This window comes from Larimichthys crocea, chromosome XXIV (genome assembly GCF_000972845.2).
Source record: "Larimichthys crocea isolate SSNF chromosome XXIV, L_crocea_2.0, whole genome shotgun sequence".
Taxonomy (NCBI): domain Eukaryota; kingdom Metazoa; phylum Chordata; class Actinopteri; family Sciaenidae; genus Larimichthys; species Larimichthys crocea.
In genome coordinates, this window is record NC_040034.1 from 12,722,149 (window position 1) to 12,744,216 (window position 22,068).

General features: G+C 40.8%; 1 protein-coding gene and 1 long non-coding RNA gene across 4 annotated transcripts; both read right to left on the minus strand.

The window, feature by feature from the left end:
• Positions 1–1,491: 1,491 nt before the first annotated feature.
• On the minus strand, positions 1,492–17,486 carry LOC104921335 (RAS guanyl-releasing protein 1). 3 transcript variants are annotated; one of them, XM_019273198.2, is made up of 17 exons: positions 16,969–17,486; positions 16,209–16,381; positions 11,234–11,339; positions 9,738–9,800; positions 9,522–9,653; positions 8,012–8,165; positions 7,649–7,822; positions 6,766–6,882; positions 6,398–6,673; positions 5,918–5,998; positions 5,412–5,516; positions 5,124–5,233; positions 4,537–4,681; positions 4,361–4,397; positions 3,824–3,955; positions 2,849–3,168; positions 1,492–2,732 (listed from the first exon to the last, which is right to left on the minus strand). In XM_019273198.2, the coding sequence occupies exons 1-17, from the start codon at positions 17,103–17,105 to the stop codon at positions 2,598–2,600; spliced, it is 2,397 nt and encodes a 798-aa protein (XP_019128743.1). In that variant the 5' UTR covers positions 17,106–17,486; the 3' UTR covers positions 1,492–2,597. The 3 variants fall into 3 exon arrangements, with proteins under 3 accessions (XP_019128743.1, XP_019128746.1, XP_027130972.1); XM_019273201.2 differs by having other exon boundaries at positions 16,209–16,378; positions 16,969–17,485; XM_027275171.1 differs by lacking the exons at positions 9,738–9,800; positions 11,234–11,339 and having other exon boundaries at positions 16,209–16,378; positions 16,969–17,481.
• Positions 17,487–18,735: 1,249 nt separating this feature from the next.
• LOC113744546 (uncharacterized) lies at positions 18,736–20,784 on the minus strand. The gene is made up of 2 exons (XR_003461623.1): positions 20,692–20,784; positions 18,736–18,902 (listed from the first exon to the last, which is right to left on the minus strand). It is a non-coding gene; the product is annotated as an uncharacterized LOC113744546 (long non-coding RNA).
• Between the last annotated feature and the right edge of the window lie 1,284 nt (positions 20,785–22,068).

The window sequence follows — 22,068 nt, forward strand, 5'->3', positions numbered from 1 at the left end:
TTGCCTGTATCCTACAGGCATTGTTGGTGGTGGCTCTACCTCATGTTTGAAATGAGCGTCGCCTTTGTGTACAATGTGTTGCATTCTCTGTGTATTGTGAGGACATAATGGGATGTTCCACATCTTTTTCCTAATTAGTTTTGGAGTGTGTTCATTAGACTTTAGCAGATTTTGTTAAATTATGGGTATCTCACAATGGCCCAATTTCCCCAAGTACACTGATGTCTGGGTGATAAATCATCTCTGTCTGCCCGCTGTAATTATGCGGACTGTTGAAGTGTCATATTTTGCTTTCAATGTATGGTGAGCTGAGTTACGCACTGTATCAGTTAGCCTGCTTGTCTTGCAACCTCCTTCAGGCTTAAATGCACCGCAATTAATTATGTTTACATTCTGTTGGTTTTGTAAATGGATTTCTGACTGATGTTTTTATCTTTATGATGACTACTTTAACATGTCAGCGTAAATACATTGCTCCTTTCAAGCTTGTATTATAGCCTTGGTGGAAGAAGAAGGAGAAGAAGAAGAAGAAGAAGAATCCGTCCAGCCGTCGCTGGAGCATTGTCCCATGAGTTTAACACATGTTCTCTCTGTCACTTTCTCTCAGCCAGCCATGATATTGGAAATTATTCAGCATTAGTGTGAATGGAGCCTGGTAGACTCAGGGTGTTACTCCCTTGCAGCTGGGTGTCACATTCAAATAGAAGTAAATTAGCTGTCACCAAGGCTGGGCTTGGGAGCTGCTGCTATGCCTCAGAGACTCTCCTTTTTCACTGGGTCTGCCAAGTCAAAGCAAGGCAGCAAGTCATTATGGTTGCAAGAAATGAATAAGCACAATATAATCAGGGTTACGTCGTTTTCTTTATCTGAGGATGAATTCTCACTATAGAAATGCACTGACGCAATCAGTATGGAGAATACATCAGTGTGAAACCTGCTGTCGTTGCTTAAAGAAAGCTGAAGGATTGGGTACTTGGTTGGTTTGAATCTGTGCTTCTCCAACAGCAGACAGTCACCCTCTCATTATCTACAGGCCAACATTTACTGTGGAGCTGGACTCATTACCAGCAGCAAAGCCCAAGGGACAGGGTAGATTGGCACAGTCTCGAGACAACAGGGTGACACAGCCTGTCTTTATAGGTTTAGTGCGAACAAATCCACCACTCCACCATTCATAGATACAGATGGCGACACATAGCTGCTTAAATTAATCTCTTAACTGTATTTGCACCTTTATTTTTCCATGAAACTCCTCAAGATATTTTAAAACTTAAGTTAACCGTAACCAATTAGAGATAACTAAATGTTTGTGACATTTTTTTTTGCACAGAAATAGTCTCAGTTAAAGCACACAGATTGCTAATTGGAGTGCAATATTTATAGAACAAGTTTCTGTGATTCTGAAAACCTGATCATTAGTAAGAGGCTGAGGAAATATTATGAGGCTTTAGTGGCCCCCAGTGGTCAAACTGAGTAACACAAGCAGCAATGTTATGTGGAATTTACATTATTTATTATAACAATAAGAGAACAATACTGAGAGAAAGGATAAACCTTGACTTAATATGGCACTGTGTATACTTTATATTTACAGTACATTACACACATTACAAACACGTGCGTCTTGACTCCCATTCACAATACAACACTGGCTTACAATGCACAACTCAATAACAAAACATGACACGGCTGCACGATAAAAAATAAAAAGGATCACTATGATGCCAACGAGCATAAATAATTCACTGAAAGTACCAGTATGCTGTACACAATGTTCATTTAAGTCACTCTCTATATGAACTGTATAGTGTTTGAAACAATAAATATTAACACAAGCACTGAAAATGTCGTGTGCATTGATATGAACAGAGATGATGATGCAGAGCAACAACAGTGAGGCCTCCAACCTTCGGTCTGCTGCTGTAATCAGTCACCCCTCACCTTTAATCATAACAATAATAATAATAATAATGATAATAATGATAATGCACCTGTCATATACACAATAAACATCTTATTTTAAAATCTGCAGCCTCTGATTTCCATTTTATGTTTAACATAAATATCTAATCTTGATCAAGAATCGATCAAACACATTGTGCTATATTTTCACTCATTTCACTTCAGTCAATATTTTTTCATGTTTACATACCTCCGACGCGGGAAACTCCAACTCCAACTCCTCCTAATGGTTCACTACATAAAGTGAGTAATGCTCGTTGCGATGATTTTCATTCATCTGTGAATGGTACAATACTGTAAAGAGGCTCTTTGTGCTCACTTCAAATATACCACCGCAGCCTAATTGGCTTTCTTACTTCTTTTTCTGTACTGTAGCTACTAAAAATCCATACATAACTCAAAACCTTCCTTAACCTCATTACTGGTGACATAGCGATTCTTTGATTGACTGTGTACCATTAGCATTTAAACACTGGCTTTGTATCCCACTTAATACCATGTGATGCCAAATTGCCTGGGTCTCTTTATATTGGTGAAATACTTGACCAACAGGTTGAGCATTGGATCCAGATTTATTCGTTCTGCCAAACGGGGGCAGCTTTCCCTTTTGAGGACGGTCCAGTGTACATATGTGTCTAAGAGGAGGAGTCCTCCTCCACAGGGTGGAGAGCGTGCCTTTTCAGAAGTGTCTTTAGCATGTCCACCTCACGCTCTGTCTCCCTCAGCTTCTTACGTAGTGTCTCATTGGTTTTCTGTAGCTTCTGGTTATCCTGGGAAAGACACAGAAGATTTGTATGATGTACAGTAACTGTGGTGCCCTCACAAATACAGTACTGTGGATTTGTGAAAGGGAAAAAAAAAATAAAAACATGGTCCTGATGCTTACTGATTCCAGAGATTCATATGTGGGTTTGTTCTCCTCTTCTGGTTCCTTATACACAACAGACACTCGGTTTTCCCACTTGGCGCAGTGTCGCTGTTTTCTCTGGGGCACGGGGCTCGGACACGAAGTGAGGGTGGGTGCTGCTGGAACCAGCAGAGACGGCTGAAGGCGGCTGGCCTCCAGGGCTGCAGAGCAATGCTGGGGTCCCTCTGTCTGGGTACCACTATGGACTCTGAGAGGCCTCAGAGAGGGGGTGACCGGGGAGTCTGGGCTCCAGTCTTTGGTGTCATCTGGTGGGTAGGGGAAAGGACATTCTTCTGAACCTGGAGAGTAGGAATTATTTCCAACGAGACAAATGGAAAATGCAGATTGTTAACTGTGAACAAAAAAATGACTCAATTCAGTAGGCAGTGACACACAAAGCAAATAAACCATAAAATCAAACGTCATAATTACTCATTTGAAGAGGGTCCGTCATAATATAGCCCTCATGTTTTTAGGATATGTCTCAGTGTCAGTTCATTTTAAGTAAAATCGAAAGATTGTCTGTTCTGAAAAAAAGTTTCTCCCTCTCAGCAGGTGGGTAGCGTCGGTATTACTGTAAATGAAACAGCTATAAGTGACAGCTGAAGGGAAATCACCCAGATAATAGATCCTGTTCTGTGCTAGACTTGTTTTCTTTAAGCTGCAGCAAACGTAAGTGAAGTCCTGTAAAATAGAAAGACTTTTATTTACTGTACAGTCTGGCAGGCGGTAGGAAATAACACACCTTACTTGATAAAGACATGCCTGAGAAAGTCACATGTCATGAGATAATGTCATGAGTTACTGATTACTAATGAGTGTCTTCATGCTCTGGTTAAAAGTGTGCATCTGTGGGAACTGTGGAACATTTTTGTCGTGACTGTGTGATGATGACGTTCATCAACGGCACTGATTATGCTGGTTATGAACCCCATCGCTTATCATCAAACCCACCCTCCGAGGTGACCATGCTGACAGGTGTGGAGCTCGGTGTCGGACTGTCAATGGCGTTGGTCACTTTGGTGTTCTTCTTGCACTCAAATGCCACCTGGTCTTTGCACAGCTTGTGGCAGTTCATCCCGCAGTCTGAAGCAAGACAAAGAAAATGTCTCAACAGGAACCCGTCAAAACATCGTCAAACTGACTTTTCTTTGAACACTATCTGTTCTGCAAATGCACTTCTCAGAGCTTCGCGTGCTTACTGTCAAGCAAACAAATAGCTCTCAGATCTTTTGAGGGACGGGGGAGGGGGAAAAACTGTGGTTGAGGCTGCAGACTGTTTCTCTTTTTTTTCTTCTTCTTTTTTTCATGTTCTTGTTCTGCAACGTTCAGCTATATGCAACACAGAAAACCACACTACACCTTCGGCTTCACATTACCTGCTCCCTACCACACACTGTGTACCTATTCTCATTTTTAAGCATGATACTGACTGACATATGTCCAAAAACAGACATGCCAAAGTTGTACAAGAAAGAGCACAATAATTACCTTTGCATCTGTAGCCTTGTTTGATGACACCCCACAACTGTGTTAAAGAACATGACAAGAAAAACAATCACCGATTGATAAAAAGCAAAACTATAAAACAAGATTACATGCTGGTTTTTCCTTGACATAGTAGTAAAGTTTAGATTTCATCAAACGCCTCCATCCTCCTGACTTACAAATCCTGAGCAGTTGTCACAGAAGGTGGGTTTCATGTAAGTGGTCTCCTGGAAGTTATGGACAAAGCCAAGGCCCAGTTTGGAGCAGATGACACTGGCCCTCATGAAATAGGCTGTAATTTCCTCTCTGCTGACATGGCCCTCCCTGGACAACACATAAACAGCATCATTTAACAGAGGGAATAAAGATGATAAAGACATTTTCAGATCTTAACTTCATATATTAATGTTTGGTAACGTCTGTCCTGATATGTTTCTGTCATATCAGGACAGACATTACGCGCCTGCTCATCTGGCCTGTGTATTTAACACTCATTGGGTAATGTGAAAACAGCAGCACCAAATATAGAAGCTTTCATTTTTAGATCTAAATGAGAAATCACATGCTCATTTGTGGGTTGTGAGTATCATGTACTGCTGGACGCGCATGAGAAATAAGACGGTGAACATATAGCGGTGAGGGTTTATGGTTAGTCCTGTTGCTATTTTATGCTTCCTGTTGCTACGCTCATAACTACAAATACCACGTTTTCTTCCTCTCCTCTAAGATACAAATGAGGTGAGAGCGTGACCTGTCAAACACTCACTTCTCTTTGTCCATGACACAGAAGGAAAACGGAAAGCTAGCAGCAATTTTCTCAAATTCCCCTTGAGAAATGAAGCCGTTCTCGTCGTGATCGTAGTTCTTAAACACAGACTGTGAAAGACAAGAGGCAAACACCATTGTTGCTCGACTATTAGTGAACAATGGCTGCGAGAGCAGGCTGTCAGAATGGCAGCATCCTGAAGAATAGTTAAAATAAATGATTATGGTTATATAACAGCATTACAGAGTGGTTATGTGGAGGCTACGCTTGAAAAGAGGAAGCACTTACATCCACCATTCTCTGCACATGTTTGCTGATGGTTCGGGGGTCAGGTTTAGGAGCCACTCCTGATGCCCAGTCCACAACCACTGGAGGTCTAGAGGGGGTGGCTGGCTGATAGAAAATTAATTAGTCATTAGAAAACAAGCCTGAGCAGGCAGATAAACATTATCTGGGCAATTCGATTACATTCAATTTATCTATGACGTACTCTTCAAAAGCTGAAGCAACACTGTCAACTTGCTAGGAATCTGATAAACTAAAGCGGAATAATGCTTAGGATGATATTTATGTAATTCAACATTTGAAGGCTTAGCATAACAGGACAGCTGTTTCTCCCTTGTTTCCAGTCTTTGCACTAAGATAAGAAATGTAACTACCGGCTGTAGTTTCACATTTAGCACAGAGGTATTGAGAGTGGTATCAATCTTCTCATCCAATTCAGCAAGAAAGTGATTGAGCATCTGCACTTTCACTTCCTAAAACATGCTGCTTTAAATCCAAGTGAAACTCACAGGTGCTTTACAGTTCTTGGGTTCCCTGGTGTAAGAAAGTTCGTAGATCTCATCCTCTGTGTAGTAAAGGTCCAAGGACAGCTGCAGCGATAGAGAGAACACATGTCAGCACATGGGAGGTAAACAGAAAGAGAAAGAGCTCTCTGTATATCTAGATGTTTCGCCTTGAAACATGTTTTGATGAGGGCAACATGAGGTCACAGGGTAACTATTATCTCTTCATGGGCATTCTGACGTTCAAGTACGATCAAAGCACCGCACACGGATAACACAACAATACAGAAATCTGAACACACTCTCATTCACACTCAGTTCGTCACCCACGCACTCATCGATCATAGACTCTCATCACACCCACACAAGTGTGGACAATCCACATGCTGTAACGCGCTCATTTGCATCTGTGCTTGCGTTCAATACAATCTAGTTAATCACATGAAGATAACAAACAATTTTAAAAGAGTCTGAAGGGAGCACTACCGTCAGTAGATGGACCAGGTCCTTGTTAGCATCCAGTTTGGGGGGGATCTGCTGAAGCTGGATCAGCTCATTAATGTGGCTATAGAGTGCTTGAAGCTTCTGGACGTTCACTTTGTTGTCCTCCACATAGTCTGACATGGCCTCATTGACCGAAATCAGGTCTTTGAGGTGGACCCCCAGGATAGGGATTTTAAAACCTGTACACTTATTGTAAGCTTGTCTATAGTTGTCATAGTTTCTGCAGGAGGACAACAGGTCTGTCATCTCATTCAGCATCTGAGGAGTGAATAAAATCCGTTGTATCAAATAATACGAGGATGTTTTGGCTCAATTATCAGCTGGATCTTATGGCTGTAGGAGTCATTTACCTTGGTGACCTCACTGGGTACATGTGAGGTGGTGTCCTTCAGTCTAGAGATCGAGCTGTGACATAGCCCTCCCACCACCGCCATTAGTGTGTTGTAATTGTGCATAAGATGTAGACTCTGGTGGACATACACAAAAAAAGCACACATATTAGTCCATCCTCTCACACACACACACGCACACATATAAACACGCACAATTAAACTTGCTCCAGGTAGCCCTGGTTATATAATCCACAACACTACAGTTACATAAGCCACTTATATTGTTAGCTTTTTCTTACTGCGCTCTGATATCTCACTGCTTTTCCCTCTCTTTTCAGTTCTCCAGTTCATGCTGTCAATGGAGCATTATGGTGTGAAATTCATTTTCACACCCGTGAGTTTTGAGGTTGACAGCAGTGAGCAGCAGCAGACTGGTGCATTAGCATTACAGTGCAAGAGGTCCTCCTGAGTGCAAACCTGCCAGCCCGTCACTTCTCAGAAGGCTGCATGCTGCAGATTCGCAAAGGGAGTGTTTTGAGCAAGCAAGAGCAGAACAGCGACCACGCTTACGAGTCATTTGTGTGTGTTCCACTTGATGGCTCCATTAGCTTGCATTCACTCAGTACTGTTCTATTGGTAAAATCTTTGGATACGCTAAAAGCCTGCAGCAGTGCTCTTGAGAATCATTACCAGCTCTCTGTGAATTTGCATTATGCGGCATCTATTTGCGTTGTTCAGAGTGTGACAATAGACTGTCATTAGTGAGATATGGTGTGTGAACAGCAGCACGCAGATGCAGACAAAGAGGAAATGTGTCAAATACAGTTCCATTTTTCTTTTCTTGCTTAACTAGGAAGAGAAACTGTAAGTGTGATAAGTGAAGGGCTGATTTAACCACTACCTTGGCCACGTGGATAAACTTGGTGAAAACCTCAGCTCTCAGCTGAGCGGTTGGCCTGCTCAGCACCATCAGTTGAACCCACTGGGAGATACCATTACACAGGGCGATGGAACGCTCCATCACAGGGATGTCCTTCATGCAGCAGCTGCGAATGTAATTCTGATAGTCTACAAACTGAGATAGAGAGAGCAGAGAGACGAGCATCAAGTGCTGCACGGAAACTGCGAGGCATTTCCCGTGGGGAGGAAACACCTAATGGTTTTTAGTTCACAGAGATGCATGTCAAATTCACAAACCATCAATGTGCAAAAGAAAGTGTACAAACAATAGTCTAATGTGTTGACATGTCTTGTGTATACTCACTGATATTCTGCAGAAGGACTTGAATTCCAAGTAGGTGAGATGCTCAGCCAGCTCAATGGGCTCCAGGTGATCAAAAAGCAGAGAGACCTTCCTTTTTTTACTGCAGTTAGCTTTGATCTTCTGGCTGGCCTTCCACGACCAGTCCCGTTCATTTCTAGCACGCACCATGGGACATAACACAGCCACATTTACAATCAGTCAAGGTTATAAGAGAAAGCACGACTTCATAAACTGAAAAACTGCAGCTTCAGATATTCTTGACAGACTTGTGTTAATGTGGTCAGGCGTTGTTCTTTTCTAGTCGAGATACAAACAAAGATACCAGTATGTACAATTACATGTATATTTTCTACTTAACATATAATTATATATTATGGAGCAGCTATAAGTTGTTAAATTAGGAATTGAAATTCAGCTGAAATGATTAGTGTATTGACAAAAAATACACAATTTAGATTTTTGTTTTAATTAAAGGTCCAGTGTGTAAAATTTAGTGGTATCTAGTGGTGAGGCTGCAGCTTGCAACCAACTGAATACCCCCTGCCTCACCATCGACTACCAAGGGTGTATGAGAACCTACAGTGGCTGCGAAAAAACATGAAAGGCCCTATCTAAGACCCAGTGTTTGTCGTTTGTCCGTTCTGGGCCACTGTAGAAACAGGGCTGCAAGAGAGGACCTGCTTGCTATGTCAATAAAAATGTTTCATTCTAATGTTACCAAAGCACAACAACTCTTATTTTCAGGAGTATATACACTAATGAACATACTTATGCATATTATATTCCTTTGTTGACAGTAGATTCCCCTAAATGTTACACACTGGACCTTTAAGTTCCATTAAAAATACATTTAATTTTCAATTTTACATTTTTAATTTTCAACAATTCAGTGGTTCCAACTTCTCAAATGTGAATATTTCTTGTTTTTTTTAAAATAGTTTTCTGTGATAGTGAATGAAATATCTTTGAGTTTTGGGATGTTGGTCAGACAAAACAACAGAGATTGCTTTGGGCTCAAGTGGCAACCCCCATGGCTGTAAAGTAAAGCCAATCTGCAAAAACTGCAGTTTCTTGAATGGCCACTTGAGGCTGGCTACAGAGCAAGGCAATCTCCATAAGCGACCATGTTAAAATATCCACCGCAAGAACAAACATGTTTACAGCTTATAACTCACTCGTTCAAATGATATTAAGGCTTAAAGTTAGGCATAATTAACTGCATGGCCCCTTTGACTGGCAGGTAGGTGCTGTTACAGATGACTTGTTTGGGCACAGTGGCATTATTCAGCCCAAACTATCATATAGATAATCATTATATATATCAATAGCTGCAGCCTTGGATTTGAGTATTTCATTTCATTTAAACTTTGTTAGCAGCTTTAAAATTCACAGGTCATGGTTTTTATTCTTGATCATAACTGACTTCAGTATTTTCCATGACTGAACAAACAACTGAGAGTTGTGTTGCCCTAATGTCTCAGCTGCCAGCTGGTCAGAGATTAACACTTACATCCATTTGGTCTCTAGGAGAGAGCAAAGATCCTCCTGTCCTTGCTCTCTGATGAGTTCCCGAAACTGTTCCAGACTGTCCGACAAGCTGTGGTGCAACCGGAACATCACCCAGAATTCCTGGATCCAATGCCTGGAAATCAGAGATGACACCATATGAGTAATACAGAACACACAATTAAGGTTAGATTAAAATGTGTCAGTGTGTTAAACTGACCTGATAAAGTAGCATATCCTCTGGCACTCTGTTGGCTGCTCGTTGTCAAGCGCTAGTTTAAACGTAGAGGTTTTGGTTAAGGAGCTAATGTTGACTGATGACGGTTATTTACCTGAAGGAAGTGTGGTTTTATTGAGTCAGCATTGTGTCACACTTAGCAACACTTTTTGTTTAGGAGAAAACAGCTTGTCGGTGAATCTGCTGATCTTCGACATTGTTCGGGATAGGTGTGTTTTGAGTAAATAATGAACATATGGCGGAAGCGCCAGCAGAGAGTTTCTTTCATACAAACAAATAAATAATAAAACAAACTCCAGCAACTAAACAAAAAAAGACAAACAGAAGTGGCATTTGGTAATGTGGGAGGAGGCGACTGCATGGAGCAAAACTCTGATGAGCATGACTGAATCATTCTGGCATACAGAAGTAAGTGAATAACAAAATGTAGAACGACAATCGAACAACTGTTGATTAATGTGCATTGTTTACTGGGAGGTTTCTGAAGATGTTTCAATCAATGTCTTGTAATTATTCATCCATTCATTGCCCTTCATTTTGACCACAAAAACAGTGGCCCGTCGATTTATATACAGTGCACACAAAAGCATTTCCTTATTATACGAAGCAGCTTCTATAAACAAGCAAACACTATAGCTCTCAATTGGCAGAAATCAGCATGAAGTGATGCACATAAAAAGGCTAATTGCGTCATGGGAGCAGACGAACTGCCCACGCAATCCCAAGGCCAGACTGTGATGAAGGCTGTTAATGGCCCCCGTGTCTCTTCCCTGATCCTAACCCACACACTGAATTTATTTGATGTATCCTTTTCGGTCTTCGGCTCAGAACGAGAGGGTTAAAAATAGCAGAGGGGAGCATTAAGTACTGCGCGCTCTGACGTGGTTTCATATGAGCAGGGGCCTCTTTAAGCAGTAGAGGGTCTGTGTTTTTATATAGTTGAAGAGGACTTGTATGTGAAAGAGGCAGAGGTAATTAACACCTGAAACCTCAAGGCTACTCGTTGGGCCAGTATAGGCTCCTCGGAGAAGCTTGGTGACGCCACTGCTGTTTCCTGAATGAAAGATTACAGGTCCTTGACTCAAGTCACGAGACACAACAAAAGGAGAACATGCTTTTTATAGGCGTGTGAATTTTTAAAGAGACCAAATACACATCGGTAATAGAGCCCCTGTTATTGAACGCATGGGATCCAGGGCCCAGAGTGAAGGAAATTTACACATATAGAGATGCAAAAGGTCTACAACAACTGACAGCAGGACAAAACACAAATTGCCACTTGCCTATCACATTTTACACTGACAGCTACATGCTGCATTGTAAGCCAAGTACAAGCTTGATTGCCTGTTGCTGTTGACAACCGCAGGAAAGCAGCACAAAGCCGAACCAGTGATCTGATCCCATCTTACATTCGGCCCTCAAAATCTGCCTGTTTGCATCATCCATCTGCGTTGTGATGGCAGACTGTCGAAGGATATAGAGTGATGAGTTTGTCCAGCAGATCACTGGAGGAGATGAGGAGACGGTGCATGGTCAGGCTGATGTTCAACAGGTGGCTACTCCCACATACACAACCATCCGAGTCTGCAAGACAACACACACACACACACACTTGAGTTTACACTCATTACTATAAAATGGAGAGAGTTGCAAGACAATACATCATCCCCTTAAAATAATCAGCATCAGTGACACAAACACACTTGTTTAGGTGATTTTACCAAACCACAACATCATCTGACACATCACCTGTTTGTTCAACTTGACTTTCCCCCTGCATTTCAATGCTTTCACAAAGTAAATTGTTAAAAATAGGATTCATTCACTTTACAGTAGGCTTACGTTTGGACCAAAACAGACTGAACAGTCAACTTTCTAAAGGATAAGGCTTCTAACTATATCTTTCTCTGTGTATCTATATCTCTCTGATTGACAATTCCCATGAGAAAAAAAACATAAACAACAATTTGTTCGTCCTTCTAACATTGTTTCTGGCTTATATATATGCGTGACATCACACATAGGTTTCTGAAGAGCCACTTTGAAGCTCAAATCTGTGGCACTGGTGCCATGTTGGCCGCCTCCCAGCTAATCTAAAAATCAGCAAAGATCGGATCCACTGGATTGCAAGTGGAGCTGAGGTGGGCCGAATGATGCCATGTTGTTCAAATGAGCCATCGGTAACAGCAACCACGTGTCAAACCATCCACGCTGTTAATTATTTATTCCTGTTTATGCCTTAATGTAATTTGAACCAGTGAGACTCAGTACAGTTCTCATGTATGTGAAAATTAGCTATAGAGACCAAAACTGAAACATGTTTATTTCTGCTGTAAAGTTGGACATTTTAACATGGGGACTTATGGTGACTGACTTCTTCTATAACCAGCTTCAAGTGGCTGTTTGAGGAACTGCAGTTTTTTGCATTTCTGCACTGGCTTCACTTCACAGCTGTGGTGGTTGCGCTTGCTTTCAGCCCCAAGCCCCTTGGTTCCCAATGACAGTCTTAAACAATAGGTCACAAGTACTTCTGTACAAGCAGTCACTGTAGTTTTTAGCAAACATTAATCAAACCGGAGTAAGTTGTGCTTTTGTTTGGGTATATTTTCAGCAGCAGATTAATACACATTTAGTGTTCTTGTGTGTATTTATAACAGCAGGGCAGTCATGTTTTTTTAGAAAATGTGCGCATGATTTTTTGTGTTTTTTTTTCCTCTGTACAAAGTTGACTGTGTTTTTTGTTCTTTTTGTTTTGTTTTTGTGTGACTGACTAAAATAAACCACAGTTTCCATGTTCATCAAAATAAAGGGTGGTACTAATGTGTGTTTAATAGTTTTAGGATAACAGGTGGAGGTCCTATTTTTGGGAGTAATTGTGATGATAGACAGACCACACTTTGCAAATAAACCAATGTCTATGGATGCAGTGATTCATAGATTATCCTATATTGTTCCTGTTTATAAACTAAATTATATTCTATTTAATTATGCACTGGATCGAGGACAAGGGAAGAAAGATTAGAGCTGTTCTTAAGTGGCTCCTTAACTCTGAATAACCTCAAGTGTTACGTCTAAAAGCCGTAACATTTACCACAGAGGGTTAACCAGATAAAATGCCAACTGTTGCATACATGATAAAAAGATTTGCCTCTTCCTCTGATTGTGAGAACTGCCGTGGCTTGTTTCTCTCACTAACTTTTTCGCTTCTTTTTTTCCCTGTGTATATCTCACTTCCTCTCTTTGTGATCAGACCACCTTTCCTTAACTTGGTTTGACGCTACACTAGAAACTAATTTCTTAAAGTGGCTGACAAGAATGTCAACCACTTTAAGAAACAGTCTACATGTGTACAAAATATTACAATGCCAGATCTGACCTGTAATTACAGAAAACACACTTTTTTGCCCACTTAAGCAAATGAATGCACCACTTATCATCTGCAAAACCACTGCTACATGCAATGAATTAGTGGCTGACATACAGAGGAAGAGCATTTCATGCATCGTTGAAAATATTATTTAGACATCATGGGGCTGTTTTACATCTTCCTCCCACAATCTGTAGAGAATGAACAGATTGTGCTGAAAATTTGTGAATTCTCAAGCTGAGCATTGTTTCCCTTTAAGCTTCAACAGTATCTTGACACCATCAAGGACATCAGGCGTCTGTGGATCCACTTTCAAACCATATCACCTTGGAAATACCTTGGACGCCATGGCAACATGTTTTCTAATCTTTGTTATCTGTAAGCAACTTACCATTCCAGCCGCAGCTGACTAATCCAACCTTCATATCCTGCATGGGGTGTGTTTCTGTTTGTAACACACAGTCACTGGCAGCTAACTAAACCCTGTGAATAACCTCACCGGTCGAGTCAATAAGAGAGTAGAAAAGATAAGTGAAACAATGTCTAGTACTCAAAATGACATGTCTGGTAATGTAGCAATAGTTTGATGAGCTATATTGAGTAATATACACTTCTCCTTCTCCTTGACATTTGTGGTAGGCTCAGCTACAAGCCTGTTAAAATTATTTTATTTTATACTTTACAATCTGGTAACAATATGTCAGTGTAAATCGGCCAAAGTATGGAAAATGCACAACAGGAAGTCATGACTCTCTATCAGGTAAACAATTGCTCCATCCTTTTTTTTCACAACTTTCCAACCACTAACCCTCCCTGTGCAGGGTTAATTACAAGAGGAAATCCTCTCTGGATTGTCTGTTCCTGACTGGAAAATTAAGAAAGCTGCCGCCCGCTCCACTGGAACTGCATGATACTGTATGGTGATAAACACTGCCGAGGGCACATAGCGCCTGGCCCACTTTTAAGGTTATCTTACACATTCATCAGCTGCTCCAAAGCTGCGAGTCGCTTTTCCTTGTTTTGACAGAGCACGTCGGACTGGATGATCTCTTTGTTTTAGAGGAATCCAAGTCAGATGCAGGGTGATGTTTATCTCTCTGTACTAATAACAAATGCCTCCATAATAATCAGGACACACTGTGTTTGAACATACGGTACTATCAGGGGTACTTGTGCCCCAGAAAGAAAATCTGCAGCTGCCAGGGTGTACTTCAAAAGATTGTGGAGCTTAATTAAGTTTAATTAAATATATATGTCCACATATTGAGCCAGCTATAACAACTGAACGCAACATGACAAAGAGTTAGCTAAAATGAATTGAAACAGCTGAAACAGTTAAGCGTAATGGAGAAGTGGTTAAAACAGCCAAATTTAATTAAATTTATAGAGAAATTAAAAAGAAGTAAGATAAAAGTGAACAGTTGAAATAGCTAACTAGAAATAATGGATAATATGAGTGAAATAGCTAAACAGGAACAGCAGACATAGTTATCTCAATGCAATGGAGTAATGGAAAATAAAATAGCTAACAGACAACAATTGAAATAGTTCGCCTAGTATAATGGATAATATGGTTGCAATAGCTAAAAGGAATCCATAAATAAATGTCTAAAAGTAACAGACAACAACAGAAGTTAGCTGAATGGATAATATGGTTGAAAGAGTTAAAAGGAGAGATAATAAGCTTAATACAAGCCTAGTGCATAAACGGTTTATGTATGGCTTCTGCCACAAATATAGTAACAAGACTATAATAGTATGAATGCAAACTGACGGTTTAATCACATAGATAAAATATTGAAAAGTCCACTATTAGAACCTCTTTTATATCATTCATAGTTAAATAATACCCAATTTAAAACAACTGATTTAGAGGTTGGCCTTGCCTGTAATAATCATATTGTTTGATCCATGTAATATAAATGAATATCAATGTAAATTATAATAAAACCTGTATTCATTCAAATTAATTGCAATAAAAAATATAGAAATATATGAATTAGGTCGACACTGGTTTAGAGTGTGCAGTGTAACCCAATGCAGTGCGGTCTAAAGACAGTGATGATGTCAACAGTCATTGATCCACACCTCATAGTGCTCTACGTTTCAAAGGCTGGTCAGCATCTGAGGACCACTGTTAAGGGAGCTGACCTTTTGGCTCAGCCAGGCTTGAAGCTGCCATCAGGTAATCCTTCAAATAGCTGTTACGTGCACTCTCACATTTAAAAAGGTGGCAGGACTCGCGGACCTTAGGGGTTCGTCTGTGATGTGGGCCAGAAGGAACACGACTGGCTGTGCTCCATTTTATCAGCAGAAGCTGTTCAAGGAAAACCCCACTGCACTCAGTGAGATACCATCTTGAGCATGTGCGTATGGATCTCACATTTTGCATAGTGACACGCCACTTACTTTTTTAAGCAGAGCACTGTGTGACACTGTACTACGGGGTTCCTTATTTCTGTTTTTCTTTGTGAATCTGAAATGAGCAGCAGGCTGTCATTACCGCCCGGTTCTACCTCTCCACAGATAAATGTAGTTCTGGGATGTCGTTTTATGTGCAGCCCATTGTAACACCTCTCGATTGCTCTTGCTCCATTTGTGTAACCAGGCAACGGGAATTTGAAAGCTTGTCTCTTCAGAGACGCAATCACCATAACTCTGAGAGCACTCCAGACAACTTGATGAAGCAAATGATCTTTGCTTGATTGATCCAACTACAGCCTACACAATCACTGCTGCCCGCTATTTATCTTTCAGACAGTAAAATACTGAAATACCGAATTAATCAACAAATACAGTGGAGCCTACATATAGATACATAAGAAATTATAACACAGTCAGTCATCATGTGGAATTTAAAACATTCAAGCCTGTCCAGACCTGTGCCAGGAAAAGTGGTGGGAAACAATGCATGATCTCATAAGTTTTTTGTCTTTGGGGCTTATTATCTTAATGTTTCTCAAGTACTGCAGAAAAGCATGACTCAACACAGCTTAACACACAAACATGGAGCAGACACACCTGCTGCACATTCACTGCACTTTGTCAAACTCTACTAACGCTAAGGTCGTTCAGCATGGACTTACCGAAGCACTGCAAGCAGGCCTGGATGAGCTCCTCCCAGCTCGCCCCCTTGGTGAGGTGTCCCAGGGACATCACAGATTTCATGGCTGTTTGGGCCGGGCTAGGTTTGTGGAACCTGTGAGGACGGCCTGGGGGAGAAACTCTAGACCTGGAGCTGCATCCTGGAGTCACCCTGCTTTGAGAAACACCAATACAAGAAGAATGAGGGAGGAGGAGGCAGCTTGTTGAAATGAAAGTGTGCGTTTCTCTATTTGCACATGAGGATGTAGACTACATGTTCATGCATGTGTTCAACCAGAATATTGTGATTATCCCGCATGAACCGATTTGTGTGAAGAAGTGGAGCCATTGTTTGAATTCAAGAAACCCCCCTGGGATTTTGTTACTCATTGTTCTCATTTCCTTCCTTTAACTCAGGGGAAATACCGATTGATTGCGGACATCCACTTACATTGCTGAGTGACCGGTAAACAAGAAGGAATTTAATCCAAACGTATGTATTTAAAGTGCAGCAGCCCAGAAAGTGGCAACAAACTCAGATTAAGGAACGCGTTTACCTATTGCGCGTTTGGTTTGTGCGCAAAATAGTTGGCTCACTTTTATGCACATTTTTAAGGCGCAAATTAAGACACGACTGTTGCTTTACCACTAAAAAATAAAAAATAAAACATCCAGTAACACAGCTCTGATAACTGAAACAATCAACTGTTTGCCTCCCAAAAAAACCCACACCTTCTTTAAAACAATGAAAATCTGACTTACGCATCGTCCTTTCCCTTTTCGTCCGACGTTACACTTTCGTTTTGGTTGTTCTCTTTTGATTGACATCCCATGGCGAGGTACTGGGCGACGAGCGGCTGAACGAGGCTGTCCATCTGTGTCCTCCTCGATGGGAGCATTTCATCGCTCTGCTCCGGTGGTTAAGTGCGCCTCCGCGGTCTCACAGCAGCATTGTGCTGACTCGTCAATGAACATTACACAATTAAAGAGTCACCCAAGCTTGTCTGTGAGTGGGCGGCCGTGGAGCCTTGGCTTGTCACTCACACACAGTGTGGGCTCTGCGCTTCAAGCAGACGTTACAACGTGCGTCAAAAGTGGAGAGCTACTGCACAGAATCAAACACAGTTAGTTTGGTCCTTGAGGTTTTTATTTAGGGGCTTTATTTAGGGGAAGGAGCAACAAAAAATAAAATAAAATAAAAAATAATCTCCACACATACACCTTTCTGCTGTCTTATAAAATGTATCAGGTTCACACAGAATCATGTCTGAATACATTTAGATGTCATCCCTTTTGTATTCTGCTAAAAAAAAACAGAAAAAAAACGTTTTGTTTGTTCAGTGTGCAGAACAGGAAAAGGAGTGGACCTTCCTCTAAAGATAACAGTAGGTTGTAGGTTACATATGGCTCAAACAGGGAGATAAAGTTATTGTACTGTATTGTAGGTGGTCCAGAGAGGATATTTCCTGAAGTCTTACCACTGGTTTAAGAAGTTAACACAGTCTTTATCACTTGGTCTGGGTGGAGTACTGAGCTCTGTGATAAGGGATTCATGCAGACATTATGTCAGCGTTTAGTAACGCAGTGTGTTAGTCAAGATTTAATTGCTTAAGTGACTCATGGATTGTTTTGATGGATAATTTTTAGTCTACCTGATAGTGCAAAGCACAAAGGCACATTCAGATTCTCCATACTTATTTGCTTTATTATTATTATTCTGTATTTGGTTGCACATATACAATAACTAAATGGCAAAAACGGCAGTTCCTTAATTTCCATAAGCGGCATATTAAAATGTTCTTCACAGCAGAAATAAACATGTTTACAGCCTGGTACAAAAAACTGTTTTGGTCTCTCTAGCTAATTTCCTTGTTAATGACAACTGAACTCACCTGTTCAAATTATATCAATTATTAGTTATAAATAATTAACAGCCGCTTTAATTGACAGGTAGGTGCCATTACAGGTGGCTTGTTTGAGCACCCAGGTGTCAAGTCCGCCGATTTTTATGGCGGCGGCCAGTGCCAGACATTTTGAGCTTCAAAACGGCTCTTCAAAAACCTACAGGCGACATCATGCTATCTATTCTTTATACCGTCATTTGTCTCGGTTTGGAATAATGTGCTATTATACAGTTTTTGTGATAATCTCCAAAAAGAGCGGGAAAATTTAACATGGACCCTTACTGTTCAGAGCTACAGTGAGCCACATGATCGCTAGAGTGGAGAGGGAGAGGAAAATCTGTCCAGTGGCACAACTTTCACCCTACAGAAATCATTTTAACATCAAATTTTAGGAAAATTTGTGCTGGTCAGTCACATGAACCTGCTGAATCTGTCGGATTTACAGTTTTGGCTCTGTGACCTCAGACATGTCAGGATTACCCACCAACTAACGCATTTACTCCCATATTAACTGAGAGCAGCGGGAAGCAGACGTAGCAGGTTTTTCCTCACTATAGTGGTCACATTTTTCAACTTTAGCCACACAAATTAAATATGGACATGTTCAGCAAGACCTCGGGATGCGTATAATCATATCTGTTTATTGATATGTCGCACAGTTTGGTCTTCGTGGACTCTTCTTTGAAGGTGAGCTTTCAAGGCTTTCTCTCTTTCAGCAGTTTGATCTGACAGACACGGCTGCTGTTTGTTGCTCTGCTCTTTGGTGGATTGCAGTGGAGCTGCACCTGGTTGCTGGGCAGAAATTCACAAGGCTGACTTTGACTCAGTTAAATAAAGTCTCTGTCTAATATTACTGTAAATGCCACATTTTTTAATGTACACACATCAGGTAGAGGACTATTTTATTTATTGTCTGCCATTATTGTCGGCCTTCTCTATCTCACTGACACAAACAGTGTGTTGCTTTTCAACCTCAATGATAATACTTACTTGGCAGTTCCAATAATATTATATGGGCGAGAAATACCACATGCTGTGTCGGCTTATTAACCTCAGTGCTAAATGGTAAATGGGCGAGACTCCCCAAGTTTATTTTATGGCTGAAAAACTAAATGTGGTATGCTAAAAAACAGTTCCTCAAAGAAGAAATGACACTCTCCACACCAAAAAAGCAACTTCTTACTTCAGAAAAACATTTCTCAGTTCTCACCTGCACATGCACTATGCTGTAATAGATAATGTGGTATAACTGTATGTGTAACTGGAATCACATCTTTTCCTTGTCCATAAAACAGCCAATTTAAGCAAAGAAAGAAATGTAAATCAGCTCTGAATCGTTGCATTTGCCCTTTTTCACTTGACTTTAACATAGTGCACGCTCAGGAGGAGCAATATACACCATAGGACAATAAAGTCTTTGATTAAGTCTGAGACAGCTCTGTGCCTCCTGCAGCCCCAGAGCATCCTCCCTTTGATGAGGTGTCTCGCTGTGTGCTGTCCGAGATGAGCAGCAGTTTGAGATTGTGTGTTTCTGTGGGCAGAGTGAAGTCATGAGAACGTGTATACTGGCAGCTGGCTATTTCTGATAAGATAGCTTGTTTGTACCCTTTTCTGTGTCACTGCTGTTGTCAGACCAGTCAGTAATGCCTCAAGCTTGCCCCAGTGTGGCTAAAGGCACATCTAAATCTGATCTGATATCATTCAGGACATCGGGTCATGTGTTGCTGAGAGAAATGCACAGTTTAAATAAAGATAAATTAAAAAAAAGAAGGGGAAGAGGAAGGAGGGGAGCAACATACATTAGCTTTGAGGTTTGTGTTACTTGTGTCTCCACCCAACCTTAGAGCAATAACAAACACCTACTGATCAGATATGTACTGCTACTACTGTACAAGAGTGATTGATTGAACTTTCACTGCAGCACTGCATCTGACATTATAATATTATGATCTGCTTATGATTATGCAGTCTGCATGACCTCATGCAAAGTCTGTTTCCTCAGCAAGTTAAAATCTCTGAATCTTTAAGTGACTTGTTGCAAACATGAAATATTTAAAAGAACAGTTTTGAGTTTCAGGACAGACATCACTATATTAAATATAAAATATGTGTATGTATTTACTATGCATACCTGGATATTTAAAGATAATCAGTTACGAGTTCAGGCATCTGCTCTGTGTTCAGATAAAAAAACACACAGCATGGCTGATTAGTAGTCAGGCAGTCACTGCAGCAGCCAGCAGCTTGATGATTTATGCCTTTAGGGTGTAAGTAAAAAGGGCAGTATAGAGGATTTTTTGATGGAAATCTTATTCTTTATATTATTAAAGTATATATTTAAATTGTCTGGCTAAGGTTTATCTCTCTAAGGATATAGGCTACTGTAGGCCAACACAGGAGCCTGACATACTGCACTGACTACGGCTGTGACCACCCCCTGGTGGATATTTTGAGTTAGAGCATACTGATCACCTGAGAGCATATTGGCCTTTTGTAGTTACTGAGAATTATCATAAATAATATAGATTAAAAAAAACAACCACTTAAGTGTTTAGGAGTTGCAGCTGTAGACAGTACTTACTGAACAAGATCTGCCTGCTGCTGCTGTTATTCCACCACCACAGATTCCACACTAATTAGTCCTAATTAGTAGAACTTGGTGCAGATCTGAACAAACAAACAAAAAAATAGAATCAGTCTTTAAGCTTTGTTTTGCATTTGCCTAACATATAGAGTTGTAGATTATCATTAAATGTACACCATCCTTTTTCATAATCACTTGTCCCTATCAGGGTTGAGGGTGGGATGGCTGTAGACAATCCCAGCAGACATTAGGCGAGAGTACACCACTGACAGTACAAATAATGGATGGCGTATGCTTGACATCACCCATAGGTTTCTGTAGAGCCACGTCCACCGCCATGTGATAGTTCTCCCTCTTTGCCTCACAGTTAATCTAAAAATAAGCAAAGACGTGGATCAGGACTGAGTGTAAAGAATGATGCCTGGGTGCTCAACAAGCCATCTGTACAAAACCAATATAATTTCAACAGGTGAGTTAGAAAAATTCAGACTCATTAACAATTATTAGTATGGACACCAAAACCATTTTTTTGTACCAGGCTGTAAACATGCTTATTTCTGCATGAAGTTCGACATTAACATGGGGTCTTATGTAAGTCGACATATCCTGGAGCCAGCCTCAAGTGGTCTTCGAGGAACTGCTTCAGGGAGGTCACCGCTTTGTGTACACCCTGGACAAGTGCTAGTTCATTACAGGCTGACGCGGAAGACAAACGCTCAAATTAACACCTTGGGCAATTAAGAATCACCATTAACCAGAAAGGCAGTCTGAATGGGATTTGAACCGGCAACCATCCACCAAATGTAATTTTGTGCAACAACTGCCATTCCACTGAGGGGCTCCAAAGTCAGAAATTCTCAAATTCGTCACTAGTAGCCTTATTCAAACCTATGATAAAAAAATAGTAATACTATTATATCATGGCAGAAAAATTCAGACTCTATTAACAATTATTAGCTTTGGACACTAAAACCATTTTTTTTTGTACCAGGCTGTAAACATGCTTATTTCTGCTTCGAAGTTGGACATTTAACATGGGCTTTATGTAGATCGACATATCCTGGAGCCAGCCTCAAGTGGTCATTCGAGGAACTGCTTCATGGAGGTCACCGCTTTGTGTCACCCTGGACAAGTTGCTAGTTCATTACAGGCCGGACGCTGAGAGACAAACGCTCAAATTAACACCTTTGGGCAATTAAGAATCACCAATTAACCAGTAAAGTGCATGTCTGAATGGGATCGAACCGGCAACCATCCACCAATAATTTTGTGCCAACTGCCACATTCCACTGAGGGGCCTCAAAGTCAGAATTCTCAAATTCGTCACTTAGTAGCCTTATTAAACCATGATAAAAAAAATAGTAATATATTATA